The sequence below is a fragment of the Lynx rufus genome, unplaced genomic scaffold, assembly GCF_022079265.1.
Source record: "Lynx rufus isolate CCGP_SWC_20201006 ecotype Redwood Valley unplaced genomic scaffold, mLynRuf1.p SCAF_7, whole genome shotgun sequence".
NCBI lineage: Eukaryota > Metazoa > Chordata > Mammalia > Carnivora > Felidae > Lynx > Lynx rufus.
Window position 1 is genome coordinate 47,518,489 of NW_025814889.1, and position 19,884 is coordinate 47,538,372.

The following is a 19,884-nucleotide window of genomic DNA, read 5'->3' on the forward strand; positions in this document are numbered from 1 at the left end:
TTTATGGCTGTCAGACCGCAGGGGTATTTAAGGAAATCAGGCTGCTCGGTCTACACTGTTTGGACTCCAAGTCATCCCGAATCTTGTCAGACCTAGTGGTGACCCTCTGCGTGGGGGCCTGAGTTGCACGGGGGTAACAGGTGCTCTGGGAGCCGGTGCTGACTTTGACTCTGCCCCATCTCCACGGGAAGCCTTCTCAGCCTTCTCCTGTCAGCAGCAGAGGATTAGAACAGACTCCTCTGGGCAGCAGCCTCTTCTCATTAGCAACCTGGAATCACTGCTGTGCTGAAGGCTGCATTGTTCTTCCACGTTTGAATATCAATTTGCATAATGAAGCAGGTGAGAGCGCCTCTTGCCCGTTCAGGCAGCCCTGATTGGCAGAGAGAAAGGGATTTGTACATAATTGGCCGCAATTAATTTGACGCGCTTTTATAAGGAGAAAAGGAAAAAGCAGAAAATTGCTCAGTGCTCCAAGTCAAAGCGGCATCTGCACCCTCTGCGGTGTGCGCGTGTGTCTGCAGCGATGGGTGGGTGTGTCATGTACAGGCATGTGAGTGGGAACCTTGCGCGCTCAGCGGCAATTTTTTTTTTTTTTTCTGGGAGCAAGAAAAGGCTCATTCCCCGGAGGTTCCTGTGCCCGGGAGGTCCACGGCTGCAGTGTCCTTCATAACGCAATGCTGTTAGCCATCTTGTTCAATTTGTGTTTGAGGCCACTAGGAGACATCATTAGACATCCTAGCATTCTTTCTTTAGTATCACAATGACACCCAGCTCAACATCTCTTTTGTACTCAGTCCAAAAAAGGCTGAGTCCCAGCTGTCTCGGGGTCTGTTGGCAATCAGTTCTTGCAAGAAACTGAACTGGCTTGTACTTAACTCAGAACACGCTGTAGTGCTAGTGATAAGCTAGGAGATGTGTGAGCAAGTGTTAGGGAATTAAGCATTTGGCAGTTTTAATATCAAGGTGGTTTGTAGAACTTAAGCTACTCATGGTCTACCCCAAGGCCACAGATGCCTCAGAAACAGTCAATAAGTGTTCTTGCCTTACTTCCGTCCTAAGATGAAGACAGAGGGATGCAGTAGGGCACATTTCCCTCCTCTCCAATTCTTTCCTCTCTGCCTTCCTTTCCGCTGAAGGGAAGGTTCCTGAGAGTGAGATCTTTTTCTTTCTGGCTGGCTTGGGTAAGTCCATTGGTTTCTTCCTAAAAGAGAGAAACTCCGCATCCAAGAACATTCTATGTCCGTTTGATTCGTTCATCTAGTCAACCCTCAATAAGTAAGTGGCTTTTAAATGTGTAAGAAATGAGTTCAGAAACAAAGGCAACAGAGCCTGTGCTGAACAATCTCTTAGATTCGAGTGAACAGAGTCCCTTCTATGTTCCTGTGCACTTACAGCTGGATCGAGAGTGATCTAGCCACCCTCTGTGGTCCAATCACCCTCTCGAGAATCCGAGAGGTCAGGGCAGAAAGGGCCCCCATGACCGGGGGTTTGACGGTCTTCTGCCGCCTCAGGCCAACACCTCTAGAGGCACACGCAGGCACACGGGGCTCGGTCAGTGCAGTTAAATGGGACCGCTGCAGGTTTATGGGGTCAGTTCTTCCTAGATCAAATCCCGATGCCCTCACTTCCTAGTTGTAGGATGTCAGTGAATTTGCTTAACTGTTACATGATTCTCCTCATCTGTAAAATAATGTTAATAATATCTAGCTTAAAGGGTGGGTATGATGATTAAAAATATAAACAAATGTGAAGAGTCTCACAACAGACACATTCAATAAATGTTCAATAGGTGTTGAGAAACTCATGCAGATTTGGCCCCAGGAATCTCAGTGACTATCAGCTAGCCAAGATAAAGGTCAAAGTGAAGCCCACTGCTATAGATTTTGTATTCTAGCTGTTCTAGAAGAAGGGGATAAAGGCAGGGGAGCTAGGAAAGGTCCTGGGAGGCAGGAAAGCATTCACTTGATGGGCACTGTGCTGATCTAGCACTGATGGTCTCTATGCGTGGCCAGAGTTCAAAGCAGACTCTTCTCCTTGTCAGGCAAGTTCATGGGTTCCTCAGAGAGTCTTTCAGAGTGAGAACATTGGTCAGCAACTCCCTGATTGCAGCTGGCTGCTTACATCAGTCCCTCCAGCTTCTCCATCAGATGACACCCCTCCTGTGTATTTCTGTTTCGATTGCCTCATCCTAAGCAGGAAGCCCTTTGAGCAGGGTATCTTTAAAAACACCCCCCTCCGCTCCTGGCCCAGACTGACTCCCTCCTGCTCATGTGGCCTAATCTAGACTTGAGGAACAAAGGCCTACCTCATCACTGGTGGGGATCTGGACCACCCACCAGGCGAGTGGCTCAAGCCAAGACCCGTCATCCTCGATCTTCTCAGCTACAGGTCAAATGCCACTCTTTCTCCATTTGAACTGCAGGGGGTGAATGCCAAGCTCTCCAAATGATCCCTTCAAAACCCCTTTAGTGGGTATGAGGGGAGTGGGAGGATAGGAGGGGATGCCATGGGCCTCTAATAACTTCCCCCAAAGTAATGTGCTCTCATGACCCGTCTTACAGTTGTGGTTTCCTGGCCGCCTGCTGGCAGGTCCTGTGAGGTGGGAGCTTTTGCACCTGTACGTTACTTCTACCTGGATGGACAGGGTCCTATTCATTTGAAAAGGTTCCCCAAGTGACTTTGATATTCGTGCTCTGCTCCACCCCGCCCCTTCCCAGGCAGCTACTTCTCCTGTGTCCCCACAACAGAAAGAGCTACTCAAACAGACTAGCCATATAATGTTTCAAGTGAGGACCTGAAGCTCTCATCTTCCTCCTCCTGACTGCCTCCTGCGCGCACCATGACGGAGCTTCTCACCTGCTTGTTTCCTTCTCTCCGTTCGGGCAGCTCTCAGGATCACACCGGCCTGGAGACAATGCCCCTGATAGTCTGAATCAAAGCCCTCCAGACAGGACTGCATAAAATACCAGAGCAAATACAGAGCATGAGTGGTCTCTTAATGGCTCTGTGTGAGCCATGCTGGAGAAGAAAACCCAATATCGAATTATGAATGAAATGGTTGGGCTTCCCCAGCCTCTGGCGGTCTCTGATCCCTACTGGCCCCAGCACATGCCCAGCTCTGCGCAAAGCTTCCAAAAATATAACAGGTGTTACACAGTCCACTGGGACCCTTGTCTACTCTTGCCATCATGATGGCAAGGAAGGGCACTGGAAGGGCAAAAAAGGCTGAGGCATCCACAGAGCCCAGAGCTCGCCCAGGCTACAATGTTCACTGTGGACACAACTGGAACCTGTCTAAAGCCTAATTCATTTTAGGCCTGATGCCTTTGGCCACATATAAATTGTGATGGCTGCACTAATTTGTCTCAAAGGACTTGCACTTAGTTGCCCAGCAAGAAACACTACTTCTTAATAAATTCTCAACCCACAAGCCGAGATTTAGTGAGCGTATAAAAGTTTAGGCCCCTTATACTAAAACACTTATTTCTACTTTCTGTTTTTGATGAGAGAGAAAAGGATGTTGAGGAACTCTCTTATTTTTCTTTGGAGGAAATAAATTTCAAAATGAAGAAACTGCCTTCAGTAGTTGGCTAACCAGAACAGCTCTTCTCCTAGGACCAGAGACCTGGCTGTAAGTAGATTCCATCACCCCTGGGGGTCCCCAGAGCCACTTGCCCTTCCCAGCCTGGGAGAGATGGCCTGACAGAGAGAGAGACCTGAGATGGAAGTCACACAGATAAATTCAGTGATCTGACCAGTTCGAAGAAGTAATCGGCTCCTCCCACTCTTAGAGCACCCAAAGCTTAGGTACGGCCTGCCATGCTATAGGTTTTGATTTTTGTTAACTGAAATCATGTGTTGTTTATTGCAAACTGCAAATTTATTTGGGGCCCAGTTCAATTCAACAGAGGTGGGGAAACTGTGAATTCATGCTCATGTTAGCTTGTATAGTTGCATTTTTAAAAATGTTATGGCTCCAGGAAGGCTCTGTTCCTCTAATATCTTACATAGGGACATATTTCTAAGAAGAGTTATACAGAGTCCAAGATTGGTTCTGATGCTTTTCTTTGGCCCTTCTTCCTTCCTTTCTTTTCTTTCTTTCCTTCCTTCTTCCTTCCTTCCTTCCTACCTTCCCTCCTTCCTTTGTTTCTTTCCTTCCTCCTTCCTTCTTGCCTTCATTTCATTTTGTTTTATTTTTACTCATTTCACAGAAAAACGGCTCCCCTTATCAACAGAATGAGACAAACTTTCTTCTTTTGCCAGGTAAGAAAGACAACCTTTCTCAGATCTACATTGTAAAACTTATGGTCTACGTACATGGGAAATATATGTTCCTTATGTAGCTTTGTGTTAAACTAGCTACCCAGTTATCTTGTTAACCATATGTATTCTTTTTTTTTAAATATAATTTATCATCAAGTTGGCTAACATATAGTGTATACAGTGTGCTCTTGGTTTTGGGGGTAGATTCCCATGATTCATCGCTTACATACAACACCCAGTGCTCATCCCAACAAGTGTCCATATGTACTTTTGGAAGATAGATATACAGTTGACCCTTGAACAACATGGTTTTGAACTGCCCAGGTCCATTTATATGAGGATTTTCTTCTATAAATACAATCTAGTAGTGTAAGTGTATTTTCTCTTCCTTATGATTTCCTTAATAGCATTTTATTTTCTCTACCTTTTAAAAAATATTTATTTATTTTGAGAGACAGAGAGAGAGCGAGCAAGCAGGGGAGAGGCAGAGAAAGCAGGAGAAAGAGAATCCAAGAAGGCACCACACTGTTAGCGGGAAGCCCGATGTGGGGCTCGAACCCATGAACCGTGAGATCATAACCTGAGTTGAAACCAAGAGTCAGATGCTTAACTGACTGAGCCACCCAGGCACCCCTTCTTTCTTCTTACCTTTATTGTAAGAAGGCAGTATGTAATACATATAAACATACAAAATATATGTTAATTGGCTATTTATGTAAGCATAAGGCTTCCAGTCAGCATTAGGCCACTAGCAGTTAAGTTTTGGGAGAGTCAAAACTTATACTCAGATTTTTGACTGTGCAAGGGATTGGTGTTCCTACCCCCACGTTGTTCAAGTGTCAACTGTATATATATATATATATATATGTGTGTGTGTGTGTGTGTGTGTGTGTGTGTGTGTGTGTATATATGTATACACACATGAACACACACACACACACACACACACACACACATATATATATATGAGTGTGCATTCCTGTGTAGCAAAGAATCTAACAAGGAAGATCCGCTCATCTACATGAAGAGAGAGGACACCTGTTTACCTTTGTTAAGAAAAATGTCACCTGTGCCTTTTGATCAAATCAAGTCCCTTCTAGTTCTGTGATTTGAACAACGCAACACAATCCAGAACATGAGAGGGGTGCATTAATCATATTTTTCCCTAGAAAGGAGTTATGGAAATGATACATCATACAAAAACAGGTTCTCAATCCCCTTTGATAATGTTACTATAAAGAGGTCTAGTAGAAGGTTGTGTGGGAAATGTGCACACACAAATGACACACACAATATACTGTGAGGAGCTGACCGAAATCAGGCTGAAGGACAGAGCGAACGGGAGCACACAATGACACTTAGGTTTTTTACTGTCTCCCTAAATAAAATCCACCAGCACGGAGAAGACTTCCGTCACATGTAAAACATGTCTCTGCAAATCTTCAGTGTGATGTTGATCAATTCTTTGAAGCAAAGGAGCTGAAATGGATTCTGCTGTAAGAAATACCCACGTTGGAAGGATGGGGCCGGGTGCTGACAGAGGAGACAGAGACGAGTAAGAGAAACTCCGAAGTTTAACGTCTGCAAGGAGCTCAGAGTGCAGGTGGTAAGAGAGTCACAGAGGCCCTGTAGGAGTTTCCTGTGGCTGCCTTTATGAATTACCATTAAAACAACACACAGTTATTTTCACACAGCTCTGGAGGCCAGAGGTCCAAAATCAAAGTGCCAGCGCTGTGCTTCCTCCAGAGGCTCTAGGGGAGAATCTATTCCTTGCCTCTTCCAGCTTCCAGGTGGTTCTTGTGGTTGTAACACTCCAGTCTCTGCTTCTGCCTTCTCCTGATATTCTCTTCTGTGTCAAATCTCTACCTTTCTCTCTTGCCCAAGAACACTTGTCATTGGATTTAGCACCAACCTGGATAATCCAGGATGATCTTATCTTGAGATCCTTAACTTAATTACATCTGCAAAGATGTTTTTTTCCAAATACAGTTATTACTCACAGACTCCAGGGCTTAGGATGTGGATGTATCTTTTAGGAGGTGGCCCATTCAACCCACTATAAGCCCCAACAGTATAGCAGAGGTCAGAAGTAAGGAATCCTGTGTGGGAAGCCATGGAATGTCAGGAAGCAGGTGGCCAAGGGGACAGGGGGCCAAGGTGAAGCCTGATTCTGTGGAGAGGCACACAGAAGGTAGAGAAAGGAGACTCTGGGTTCCCCTTTGGAGCCCAGCAGTCAACACCAGGCCATGTGCACCCTGGAACTAGGGTGACCACTGCAAAGTCCCACTGGATGCCTTGGTCAAGTCAAAACTGGACTCAGGAATTAGGGTTCGAGTAAAAAATGGACTCAGGAATTAGCAAGAGGCAGAAGTAGTCCCATTCTCAAATAAAATTAGAGAGGTGGTGATAGCTGATGCTCATCAACAGAACTGGGGCTGGGCAAGCCCCAAGCTTTGTTCTGGATCTATCTTGACGAAGGCCACCCTGGAAAGAATGAGGGATATTCAGTACTTGGGGTGACAGCCCACGTACAATGTCATATTGGTTCTAGTAATGGAGCGACAAAGGGGCAGGTGCCCCTTCCCCTACGCACGCATGCCGTGTGCCCTGTATTCGCCCAGGGTCTGAGGAGTTTTCTTTTCTTATCACATCCTCCAGAATTACTCTTGACCAGCTGTTACAAGAGGACCAGTTGCTTGACAGCTCCACAGGACTCCCACGCAAGAAATCACACCCTATTTTGCTCAGCTACCTGAAGGTCCGGCACAGGCCCTCGTTTCTAGCTCCCTGGCTAGTTAGTCATGCCTGCCGCTTCCCCAAGTAAACTATTTTTGGCTCAGTGTTCCGTGATCTGACCAAGAGGGTCAGGCCCAAGTTGTGACAGTTCCAGCTTGAGGTCAGCTGTCTCTCACTGGCTTTCGGTCTAAAATTAATAGGACAAGGAAGACGCCTCTGCACAGTGGACAGCACAGCCCATTTTCCTCATGTGCTCAAATACCATCCAAACATTACATGTCCGTGTATTGTGGTGTAAATATGCTTATTGCTAGGCTGGTTTTCTTCCAGAATGCATATCGAACCTGTTTGCATGTGGATTTAAAAATCCTACACTGTCTGTATTCCAAAAGGATATGAGATGACTTCAAGATCCTATGAGGCTTCACAGAAACTCAGAATAATCATTATCTAGAAAAGCCATAGGCCCTCCCCCAGTGGTTAGAAGGCTGTCCTGATTATACCTTCCATGTTGCAAGCAAAGGAGGTTGTCCTTGTTAACTAGACAAGCACCTTTTGGACGTTTTACAGTTAATAAAAAAATTCCCAGGGTTCCTGGAAGAAAAAAACCGCGAAAAACAACGTGGGTGCATGTCACATTGGTGGTGAGAATGCGTGAAGCAGGACGTAGCCAAACACGCTTGGAAACCCCATGGCCGGACGGCGGTTTCCAGCGACCTTCAAAGTCTCTGCCTCCTTGCGGGCTTTCTTCACCCCATGACTCCGTAACTGTCCCTTCTCTCTCCTGCTGCCACCCCTCTCCCCTCCTCCAGCAGGGGCTGAAAGTTCAGGGTCACACTGGGCTCAAGCTAAAGTCAATTTGTGGGCCATTAACCTGCACAAGTACTGGAAATCACCATTATTCTCGATTTAAAGTAATGCCTCGGAAAGCCTCCTTAAATAAAGTGCAAATGTTAAGATACTGTCTAATTACTGTGGATCAGTTCATCAGATAGCTGCTTTTTGGTAGAGGAAAAGGATCTAACGTGTTATGCTTTGACAAGGTAGATGGGAGGATAGGAAGGAGGAGGATTAACGGAAACAAAGCACTGGTATCTAAACAGGATGGAACACTGTTTAAGGGCCCTAGGCAGCGAAGAACATCAAAAGGGAAATTACTTAACCTTTCCCACTTCAGTTTCCTCATCCACAAATGAAAACATTAACAGTGTCATTACATGAGATAATCTATGTAACGTAACTGGCATTCTGCCTGGTTTGTGAGAGCTGAAAACAACGTTCGCAGAGATATTATTGTTGAAGTTATGTTAATAATAGCGATGACTGTTTTTACCATTATCCATAACAGAAGTAGTAACAGTAGTCCTGGGGGTGGCGGTGTATGGTGACCTGAGGGTTTAGTGGACCTGATACAGAAAGTCATTAAGTTAGAGAACAGAAAATGAAATGAAAAAGCGGGGGCAGGGTGTCAATACCAATCCTTAGCTACGTCATAACTTGGTCTGGGATGAGCTACGAGGGAGAAATCCTGGCAAAGTGATTTTAGAGCCAAACACCCAGGGACTCAAACCTTGGCTCTGTCACTTGCGAATGTGGGACTTTAGGGAAGTCAGTAAACTTCCCAGAGTCTCAGTGTCGTATTTGTAAAGTGAGAATGATCATACCTACGTGAAGAATACACATATAAGATGTAGGTAACATGCATAATGGGCCCGGTAAATATGTCCCTTCCTTCACCTGGTGGTCAGGCTCTTTCCCCTCCTTTCTGTGGCTGGCGGGCTGCAAAATGAGAAATCCATCTGGATAGGTGAGAAACAGTAGAAGAAGTAGCATGGTGGGCTCTTTGTTAAGAGGAGAAAGATGTCACCAGCTTCCTTACATTTTCCTCCCACTGGGGGAGCCGAGGGAATGTACAGTAGGGCTGCTAAATGTTAGAACTTGCACCCATATTTAGTTACAGCATGTAGTGGGATAATTCTGAATTCACTGATGTAATGTGCTAGTGCACAGTGGAAGCCATCCAGTGAAAAGGAGCCCCAAAATAGGTTTTCATGGAAACTTAACTCTGAACACTCTGATTTTGTGCCTTACCATAAATGAGATCTGGGAACGTTTCTCCGCCAAAAAATTGAAGATAATTTCCTAAAGATATATAAATTTAATGGCTATAAATGTCATCTCCTCATCACCGCAAGATATTCACCATTTGATTTGAGTTGTATGGAAGATACGCCATCCGTGACAGTGAAAACAAGTTTAAGAAATCTCTTCCATTTCAAGTGTTACTTTCCTTGATGAAAATTTAACTGCACTGAAAGAAGAATCTTCAAAATCACCTCATTTCTATTCTCGCTGCTGTCTTGACAACTTCATTCTTTACATTCTCTTTTTCTAAATTCACAGAATACACTTGCTGTCATGCAAAGTCAGGCCCAAGACTTTGTTTTCCAAAGGTGTTGGGAAGGAAAACTAATACCAATTTGGGGATTATAAGCGCACTTTCAGAAAACACTCTTTCGGATTTGTATTAGCATTCCTGACACTGATATGCGTTATATGTCATTAGTTACTTAAATGTTTCCTATAATTATGTAAATTATGTCACAATTTCTGGCAGGATGCTTACACACTACTATTTTGTCATTTGCAAAGTTCTGAAATGTATCTGATAACCATTTTCACGTATTTTCAAATTACACGGTTGTGAAAGGGTTCTTGCTCTCTTGTTGTTTTACCTTTGCTTATAATACTTAGTCCGGTGTTCTGCGCGAGAGCCTCTTACATAAATATATCCCATCTCCCCCTCTCCTCACGGACTTTTTTAAAATAAGGATAATCAAGTTATTGCCGCTGCCCTTATGGAAGTCATGGTCAAATGGGGGAGATACAGTTAGGTAGAGGCCTATAGATTGTTACATGATAATGTGGAAGACAGGTGTTATTAATAAAGGTATGGATGACTGCCACGTCAGTGGAGAGTATGACTCACCAGCCAGATGACCCAAGGAAAGCTCTACAAATGAAGTGACCTCTAATCTGGGTCTGGAAATTTCAGTAGGAGGTTAGTGAGTGAAGTCAAGAGAAGAACATCCCAGGAAGATGCACACCCAGAGGCACGGCTGGCAAAGATAAGAAGTCTAGGAGGCCTAGCGGGTAGGCCGCAAGACACTAAGCACTGGCTGATGAGACTGAAGAGCTGGAATACACTGGAATCATATGTAAAGGCCCTGAGAATAACAGTCCGTATTCTATAAGCAAGGGAGCCACTGACGTTCTTTAACCAAAGAACTGATGGGATCCCACTTTTCAGAACATAACCAACGTGGTGTGGAGGACAGACAGGTGCACAACCTCTTTGGTTTAAGCAGCCTAGAACGAGATGTTCTTTCAAAACCACCGAAGGGAAAACCGTCTCCTTGCACCTTAATTAGGCTTAATTCACATAGAAAATCGTATGGTTGCTGCCAGGTGGCTCGTGAATGTATGGGAAAGATAAAGACAGTGCCCTAAGCAATTCTCAGAGATACTTGAAGAAAACCAAATGACAAATACATGGTGGATCCCTCACTTAGTAGCCCAGAGCTCCAAGAGGGACTGTGGTCCACGTACCTCTGCCATACTACTGACTGCATGGCAATATGGTCCCACCATATTCCGTGTGGGGACATGATCGACCAAGCCTCCGCGGAGCCTGATGAGAAGACACGGTCGGCCACACCCCTGGCAAATCCACATGTGAGGACACGGTCCACCATGCTGCTGCCACATCCGTGTTTTAGGACGGGCACAGTCCACCTCATCTATGCTACATTCAAGCGAGGAGCCCTGAGGAACTAGCTGTTCTTAGCCCTACTGCTGCCCCTGTCACAGAAACAGGCACGAAAATTAGTGTAACAGGGGGTGAAGGGAGGTATGTAATTCAACTCTTCTGAGTCAGGATCATAATGATGAAAGATGTGGACGAAGGACCAAAGAGAAATGTTTAAAATGAACTAAGTAATAAATTCATGAATATATGAATACATGAATAATAAATCATGCGTTAGAAGAGCGAAGTAAATAAAAACTTAAAAACAAGGAAGAAGAACTACAAAAGAGGTATTATTTTTTAAAATGAAGAAAATAAAGGGGGTGCCTGGGTGGCTCAGTCGGTTAAGCATCCGACTTTGGCTCAGGTCATGATCTCGCGGCTGGTGAGTTCAAGCCCTGTATCGGGCTCTGTGCTGACCAAGCTCAGAGCCCGAGCCTGCTTCGGAATCTGTGACTCCCTCTCTCTTTGCCCCTCCCCTGCTCAGGCTCTGTCTCCTCTGTCTCTCAAAAAAGAAATTAATGTTAAATTTTTTTTTAAATGAAGAAAACAAAGGGAGACAAGTCAGAGAAAGAGCTAATATGAAAAGGTAAACACAGGGAATGAGCCTCATATGTACATATATATATATATTTTTTTTCATTCCCTTTCTCACATGCTTTTGAGTGTTCTTGGTGAGCAGAGGTGAGTAGATGGAGAAATCAGAGCCTATGCCCTTCCTTTTAACTCTTCTCAAACCATTTGCCAAGTGTTTAAAATTTTATTTTGGGGAAACCTGCCTTATGTTAGAAATCACTGACTCTCTGACCTATCTGTTCCAAACACAGATCTGTCTATATCTTGTAGTTTCATCCTGGGGAAAGGGGTGGGAAATCACATTCTCTAAATCTTTTTTTTTTTTTAAGTTTATCCTATTTATTTTGAGAGAGAAAGGGGGGAGGCAGAGAGAGAGGAAGAGAGAGAATCCCAAGCAGGCTCCGCAGGGTCAGTGCAGAGCCTGACACGGGGCCCGATCTCCCGAACTGTGAGGTCACGACCTGAGCTGAGATCAAGAGTCACACGCTCGACCGACTGAGCCACCTGGGTGCCCTTCACATTTTCTAACTCTTGAGGAAACACAGGGTGGGAAATCTGTTGTGGGTGAGTCTCCGGAATGATGCACGGGCATCCCCGAGTCTTACTGGAAGTTCCGTGGAGGTAGCTCCTATCCCTAGTCTTGGACCCTCCCAGCTATCATGGCCTCAGGGGACAGATGGCCCACAGAAACTGTGAAGCTTCAGGCAGACCTGGAGAGTACCGTGTATAGGACAGGTTTGGCACATCCTCCTCCAGGAAAGATGCAAACCAGCAGAGACTCTTGTTCCTTTCTCGACTGCACAGCCTGGCAGGGGGCCTGCCATGGGTATGGGGGCCACCTATTCACCGGCACCACACGGGGCAATCGTTGAGTTCAACAGCAGTTCCTTCTCTTCAGGAACAATGTGTACCACCCTCCTGCTTAGCCCTGGGAACACACGGGTGTGCAGATGAACAAATGGAGAGCCCACTGGGCGGAAAATGAAGGCCACAATGGGCCAGCGCCCTCAGTGTGGGTGCCAGGGGCGACCCTCTAATAACACAGGCAGCCCTGTGCTGACGGGCCACCCAAGCACATCCGGCAGGAGGTACCATATACTCAGAAAGCCGCGACCACACCAAGCTGCTTATTTGCAGCCCAGGGTGTGCTTTTGCCAACCTTTCACAAATCAGAAGGCGAATGTGAAGTACTATTATTTCAGTAGGGACCCTGGTTTTTGCTCCCCTATCCCCACGTAAGGAAACACAAGAAAGAACTGCCCCGATTCCAAAGGTGGAGAAAATTAACAGGTACGTGAGAACTTTCGAGTATGGCTCAGAATAGGACTGAGGGCAAGATGGGCAGTTTCAAAGGGTTCTCTTACCTTTTTGTCACTCAGGCCAGAAACCTGGTCCACATACTCCTCTTGGATCATGAAGGCAGCTAAGTTGGCAGTGTAGCTGGCCAGGAAGATGACGGCAAAGAAGGCCCACACCGACACCATGATCTTGGAGGTGGTCCCCTTTGGGTTCTGCACGGGGACGGAGTTGTTAAACACCAGACCCCAGAGTAACCAAATAGCTTTGCCGATGGTAAAAGATGGGCCGCCTGGCTCTGTCATGATGAAAAGACAAGGGCAGAACGTCAAGACAGAATCACTGATTCTATATACACCTACAAATACACAGAGCTGGTCAGTTCCTGCTCAGAGCAGGAAATACCCCAACTAAGATACAGACACTTTTAAGTGACAGCTTGTGCCTCTCTTCTCCCGGGACCCTCAGGAAGGCAGAAGAGGGTTCTTTAGAAGAAAATCCAGGGGTCTGGGGTGTGCGTGAGATCCTCCTCCAACTAATGTTCGTGATTCAGCCCAGGCACCGGCTTCCTGCCCCCGTGTATATGAGACCCTCAAGATCACATCAAAACTGAATAATAACAAAGGCAACTACCCCACTACTGTCACACTTGTGCCCCTATTACCGTTGTTCCTCAAATTAATATTTGTACCAGCCAAGAAAGGATTTCCACTTTAAAAAAAAGGTCCACAAGAACTGTGTGGACTCTTCTACCACTGTCATGGACCTTCTAGAATTTTATTCACACTGATGCTAGATGACTTTGAATGTCCTTTATTCTAATTCTTCTTTCACTTCTAGCGCTTCGCAGTAAATGTTTCAAAGATAACCTTGACCCCAGTCCAATGCCAATACATCCCAGTTGTTTCCTATCATGGTAGCTTCTGTGTAAGAGAGTATCAGGAAGCCCAGGGAGGGAGTCACAGACACCTGGCTTTTGCCACACTATCTGAGGGCAGAAAAGTAGACTGTCTTTGACCTCTTCCCCCCCAACCTTTACGCACACCATGCCAGGGCTTCTGCCCATAGATTTATTGTGGCCTCCCTGCTTTCAGGGCTTGGCGATGGCAAAATCTCGCCATGATGTAGCCCCTCCACTGCAGAAATGAACATCTGCCTGCACAGTTTCACAACACATTAGCACACGTCTTATGATGCTATCTGTGATCCTGATAGCATCTGCTCTGACAACTAAATCAGTGACTACACATGTCAAGCCCAGTGTCTAACTGTGCACACACATCTGTGCATGTGGACCTTATTTCATGGAGCAGATGTGTAACTAAAAAGTTGTTCATAAATCAAAGTGTTGTACATTGTAAAATGCCCCAAGGAGACTTGACATTTAAAGTGATCCCGTGTTGAGTTCCTTCGCGAAGACAAGCGTCCTTTGGTAAAATAAGTAATCATAAGCCCTTGCTTTGAATTTTGTGGCTGGATTTTTCGCCTCTTTGATTTCTTCAAGGTGAAGGGACAGCATCCACTAACCTCAGTTCTGGGCACTGTCAACATATGTACGTCCTTGTGTGTTTCTCAGAGGTTTCACTTGTTACTAATGCCCCTCAGGATGGGGAGTAGGTTCTGGTTCTGGAAGACCCTTGGGCACAGGCACAAAGTCCCCTGACTGGACCCTATTGTGGAGACATTCAGACCTCCACTCCAGAATGCATAAGCCAAATAAATGCATGAGCCAAGTAGGTCTGCACCCAGAAATACCTCAGGGCAGGAGTGGTTTACCGCCTGGACTGTGAAGTCAACAGACTGCCGCCTAGCACCCCAACCCCAAAGGTTCTTATTAAATAGCTGTGGGGTGGGTGGTTATTCTATTATGCAACCAAGGTAGAAAACCACTATTTTGAAATATAGTAGTGGTCCAAGATCCACACTGGACTTAGGGAATCAGAATATTAGAAAATCAGGTCCAAGCACCTTTGTGTTTTAAGTGCCCCACTGATGATTTTTTGTGTGGTGCAGGTTAAAAAAAAAATCTTTCCTCTTGGAGGCATAATTTCAGAATAAAGCTCACATTCTGGAAGGGAGAAGACTCAGAAAAAAGTGTACTATTTCCTAATTCTGGGGTTTTCAGAAAGTTTTGGAGGATGTATTCACAAGGGTCCCACGGCCCCCTTCAGAAATCTAGTAAATGTTTTGTGAGGTCTCATAAATGCCTCACACACATGGGCAGCCTTCATATCTCTTGACCCACTTAGCCAGAAAACTGGACTGCCCCCGACAGTAGCTATGGGTCAGAATTGCTATCCGTTGGCCATTTTATTTCAAACACCCAATGTCTGTACCCCCTGGAAGAGGGATCTGAGTCAGGGTCACATGCTTTGGAGATCTTGTACCTCGGCGGTGGAGAACTCTTTCAGCCACAGCTACCCTGCATGTACCCTGGGGCAGTCTAAAGTTTTTATTCTTAATATATGGGTATATCTGCCTTGTTAGTCCATCTGTTCAGACAGACTGCTCACCGCCTAAGGTTATCAAAATAGTTTCCTCTGACATGTTTATGCCATGCGGATCTCCTGCTAGCTTTCCTCTCGTTTACCCCCGGGGTGGAACTGGGCTTGCTGGGTGAGGCTTCTGCCAGCAAGGGGACATACCGATTCAGACTAACCTCTTAATTGGGGTATTTCTAATGAGTTGCCAAGCTGTTGACATAGAAGGCTGAGGGTTCGTTTTCGGAAACGGATGAGTTAGGGAAGGGGCAGACACCACATGAGGCGTACAGAGGCCCGGAAGTGACAACGAGAAAAAAACAGAACGCAGAAACGCCAACGGCTGCAGCTGGCCTTACCTCTGCCATCAGCGAGGCACCTGTTATAACCCACAGGGCTGAAGTACTCGAAGACAAAGACAGCCACGGCTGAGACGATGAGCAGCATCACGAACATCATAACCCATACGTCAGCACTGAATGGCTCTGGGGAAGGAAAGAAAAAATCAGTGCTCAGAATTAAAACAGAGCAAAAACAGATTCTGACTTATTTGCATATCCATTTGCTCAGGCAACACGTGTTTTCTGAGGGGACAACAAACCACAGTTGTGTTGTGTCCCTTCAGAGAGCCAGGGCCTGGGCGGGGGAGAGGTGAGAGGCTATGTCTGGGTGTCTCCATTGCCCTGTTTCTTTTCTTCCAGAGAAGGAGAGCTTCTTGCCTCTGAACTTTTTGAGATAGTTTCTGCCATGGCCAGGAAATGCACAACTACAAGAATAACTAGATCTGGAGTAAATGAATCATACGGGTGTGGTTCATGGTTTATGTTCTCACCTATATGGCTGGCCACACCACATGACGGAGACCTGGACAAGCTTTCACCAATGCTTCCCAGGCTTGCGTGCAAATTCATTCTCAACAGGCACGGTCACTACTTCCGGCCTAACTTGGTTCAGTAATAATTACATCCAACGAACAACTCTTTTGCCCCCTTGCCTCACCTCCTCTAAACTTCCCAGCCTATATTTACTTTTCAACCCTCAATATTGTGGTGGATTTTATTAAACATCGTTAGGGTATGAGAATAGAAGTCAACGTCCGAAAAAAAAAAATCCATCCACGTTGACAATCCGTGACTGTCACGGTGGGGATGCAGCAGGTGACAAGGAAACTTGTTTCAGGTGTAATTAACAAAACGACTACAAGCTATTCCCTAACAGTGAGTGAAAGGGGTTGATAGGATAGGACCAGGTAGAACAGCAAGAGAGTGCTTTCTTTAATTTCTTTAATCATTCTTGCTGAATCCCTCCCAGCTGAACCAAACCTCTCTGGCTTAGAAGCGTCTAGAAATTGAACACCATATTCCAAGAGCCACCTCACCGAAGGCCTACAAAAAGGGACAATTGCTATTCTTTCCCATGATATGATGTTCCCTCAATTGTGTCTCAAAATAGTTCTGGCCTTTTTAGCTGTCACATCACATTGTAAACTCATAACTAAGTGAATTAACATACTGTTTTTTCCATTTCCCAAATCATTAATAAAGATGAAGTTGAAAAAAGGGAAAAACTGGCTAGAAATTAGAAAATATCTTCTTACTTGAAATCTCTGCTTTACTTTTGGACTTTTGAAGGGAATTATACAAACCCGGTCACTTAACAATTTAAAAAGGACCTCGATAAGGCACACATCCACTGTGAAATGTAAAACCTTTCAGTGGCAGCCAGAGATGTGAGGGTAACAGGTTTAATTCAAAGCCTCTATATGGTGGAGTACGGAAGGCCCCTCCCCTCGGCTCTCATGGACTGCAGTCCTATCCAGATTAAAGGCATCCTCTCTGAGCTTCCTTCTCCCCCACTGAGGCGAGGGCAAGTTTCTGTGTACAAAATACAACAAGCATTTGTATTGGTCTTTACAATTTAGAAGGTACTTTCACCATATAGTTTATACAATCCTTATAATGGCGCTTTCATTATGGTATCACCATTTCTATTTTACAGAATGGCAGGGCCAGGTTATAAGCTGAGGTACTCTGGGGCAAAGTGTATCTCTGCCCACCACACTGGTTCCTGATTTAGGAGTTGCACTCTGAAATGGCTCCACGACTATTGGAACACAGGCTCTGAAGGCAGCCACCTCTGGGCTTTAATCCTGGATTTGCCAGCTATGAACTGACAGATTGTTGGAAAATTGCTTAACAGATCTAAGATTCAGTTTCCCAAGACATAAAATGTGTATAATAATGGTATCAAGGAGATAATATACCAAAAGGATGTACGGTATTGCTTGGAAAACCACATAATAGGTGTTCAATAAATGTTGGCTTCTTTTGCCCTTGTAATTAATTGCATCTCCTCCGAATACACACACACACACACACACACACACACACACACACACCCTGCTTGGCACTACCATGTCATTTTAGGGCTTTGCTGATATATCACTGGCTCTTCCAGTTCAGAAGCTGAGGTTAATGCTATATTGTGGTTAGAATTAGAATGCACTTTTGTCTGTGTCTCTTAATGTTCCAATTATCCTTGCAAAGTAAAAAAGCAAATAAAATACATAAAGCTGCTATGAGGATTAATGCATATAGTGTGTGCTATCTAATAGTATTTCACGTGAAATTGGCAGGTCCAGAATTTGCTCTACTCTAAGAAGGCTAGCTGAGAAACTCGAGTAATTTATGGAAAAATTCTATGGAACCTATAACTCTATTTTATAGTGCATTAATTAAAAACTTCCCCTTTCCCCCACTGCCTGCCAGATAGAGCTTAAAGAAGTATCAGTCAAGGTCTATTCCAATATCCTCATGAAAAAAAAAAAAAGTTGAAGTCCTTCAGAGAGTCTGTGACTCGTCCAAGGGCTTACAGCTTGTTTATGTCCAAGCCAGGCCTCCTGCCTCTTAGCCCAATGTCCTGTTTTCAAGGTGACATTTTATTTTCCAACCCTTTGCTCTCACGGCCTCTGCAAAAAATATGGGGTATGAGCTCACAAAGGACCTCATCTAATTGAAATCTTGGCCTTATCTCACCAGGTCTTATATCACATCTAAGGCTTTGACACATAAGCGATGCTGGAGAGCAGCGAAGTACAGAACGACATGAGGAAGGGTGGGGTAAAATGGGAGCGAGCATCAGATCAGCTGTATCTCTCAAAGCTCTGAAAAATGTATGTGAAAAAAAAAGCCTCTTTTGGTAGCACCGACTTCAATCTTTGAAGATAATTAAAAAGGCATTTCAATGATCTCTAGAATTAGAAATTATTTTTTTAGATTTTTTTAATGTTTTATTTAATTTTGAGAGAGAGAAAGACACACAGAGTGTGAGCCAGGGAGGGGCAGAAAGACAGAATCTAAAAGCAGGCTTCTGGCTCTGAGCTGTCAGCACAGAGCCAGATGTGGGGCTCGAACTCACAAACTGTGAGATCATGACCTGAGCCGAAGTTGGACGTCCCTAGAATTAGGAAAGTATTAAAGCAGGAAGAAGTACCCTCTGAGATCAGCTAGTTGAAATGCCTTCTTCTACAGATGAGGAAACTGAGTCCCAGGATGGAGCACATTTGCTCAGGGTCAAGTGTGGAGTAAGTTGCAGGAATGAGACCAGAGTAGGAACCCTGATTACTAGCCTAAGGCTGTTTTCTTCCAGGGTCCTACGCTGTCCTATCAATTGTTTTTGGGTATTCTTCAGGTTTTATATTTGAGAATAATCAATATTTAAGTCCCCCAAATTAAATGGGCTCCTAGCAAACCACCTCCTGACTGAAAGAGCCTGGCCACGTGCTCGCTCCTTCACTTAATCCTCATACCAAGTATCTGTCCTTATGTCCATGTCCTTCACACCAGTTAGCATATCACTTACCTAAGAAGGCAGAAGGTGAGACAGTCCCATTGCTGCGTGACACCATGACACTGATGCCGGTCTCTATGAAGGGCACAGAGAAGTCGACCACCTCGGATCGCTCCTCATTGATGGTGAGTGATCCCACGGCCATATAGGCCCTCTTCATAACCACCTGGGAGAAAGGCACAGTGCTTCAGGTAGGGCACTCAGGAAGGCCAGGGGCCACCGTAAGGAAAATAAAGCCAGGCAGTGGTTTCCTTAGTATAGTGGGAACAGGAGAGCCTGTTCACGGTTTTGTATTTTCTAAAATTTATAAATGAGCCTCTTTTTATATTAACATGAAACAAAACCCATGAAAAATGGAAACGGCCCTTACTTTCTGACACTCACCTCTCCAATCATACCATTCCAGGTTCCATTGATTTTCTTCCCATGCTTGCCATTGGTAACCAGGTAAAGATCATAGGTGAACTTCACAGATTTGGAAATTTTCTTAAGGATGTCAATACAGAACCCCTTGCAGCACTTTTTGATGTAACCTGGCTCCTCATCTGTTTTGTTCCTAACCGGTTGAAGAAACAAACGAACAAACAAACAAACAAACAAACAAACAAAACAAGGCTTTATACAAGAGGCAGCTTTTATCCTTTACCATTCAAACTCCAACCCCAAAGCAGGGCCTCCCTTTCACAGCTCAGCACAATGTGTATCAGACCCGAGTGAGGAAATCGATAGACGACAGAACTGCAATTCTTTCATTAGCTCATCATGGTGAACGTTTCCTCACAGTTTTTAGTGCTCCTTTGAAGTATAATGTACATTAGGAAAGCATGCATATCCTAAGGGTTCAGTTGGAAAAATCTGTATACATTCAACCTGCCC

At 44.9% G+C, this 19,884-nt stretch overlaps 1 protein-coding gene across 1 annotated transcript in view; it reads right to left on the bottom strand.

Annotated features, from left to right (window-relative positions):
* GRIN2B (glutamate ionotropic receptor NMDA type subunit 2B) overlaps positions 1-19,884 on the bottom strand; it is a 287,265-nt gene that overhangs the window by 30,824 nt on the left and 236,557 nt on the right. Inside the window, exons 5-8 of the mRNA XM_047067235.1 lie at positions 19,393-19,564; positions 19,021-19,174; positions 15,519-15,644; positions 12,748-12,977 (exon numbers count right to left, since the gene is read on the bottom strand). Coding sequence (XP_046923191.1) covers positions 12,748-12,977; positions 15,519-15,644; positions 19,021-19,174; positions 19,393-19,564 — 682 coding nt within the window. The remainder of the gene's footprint in view (positions 1-12,747; positions 12,978-15,518; positions 15,645-19,020; positions 19,175-19,392; positions 19,565-19,884) is intronic.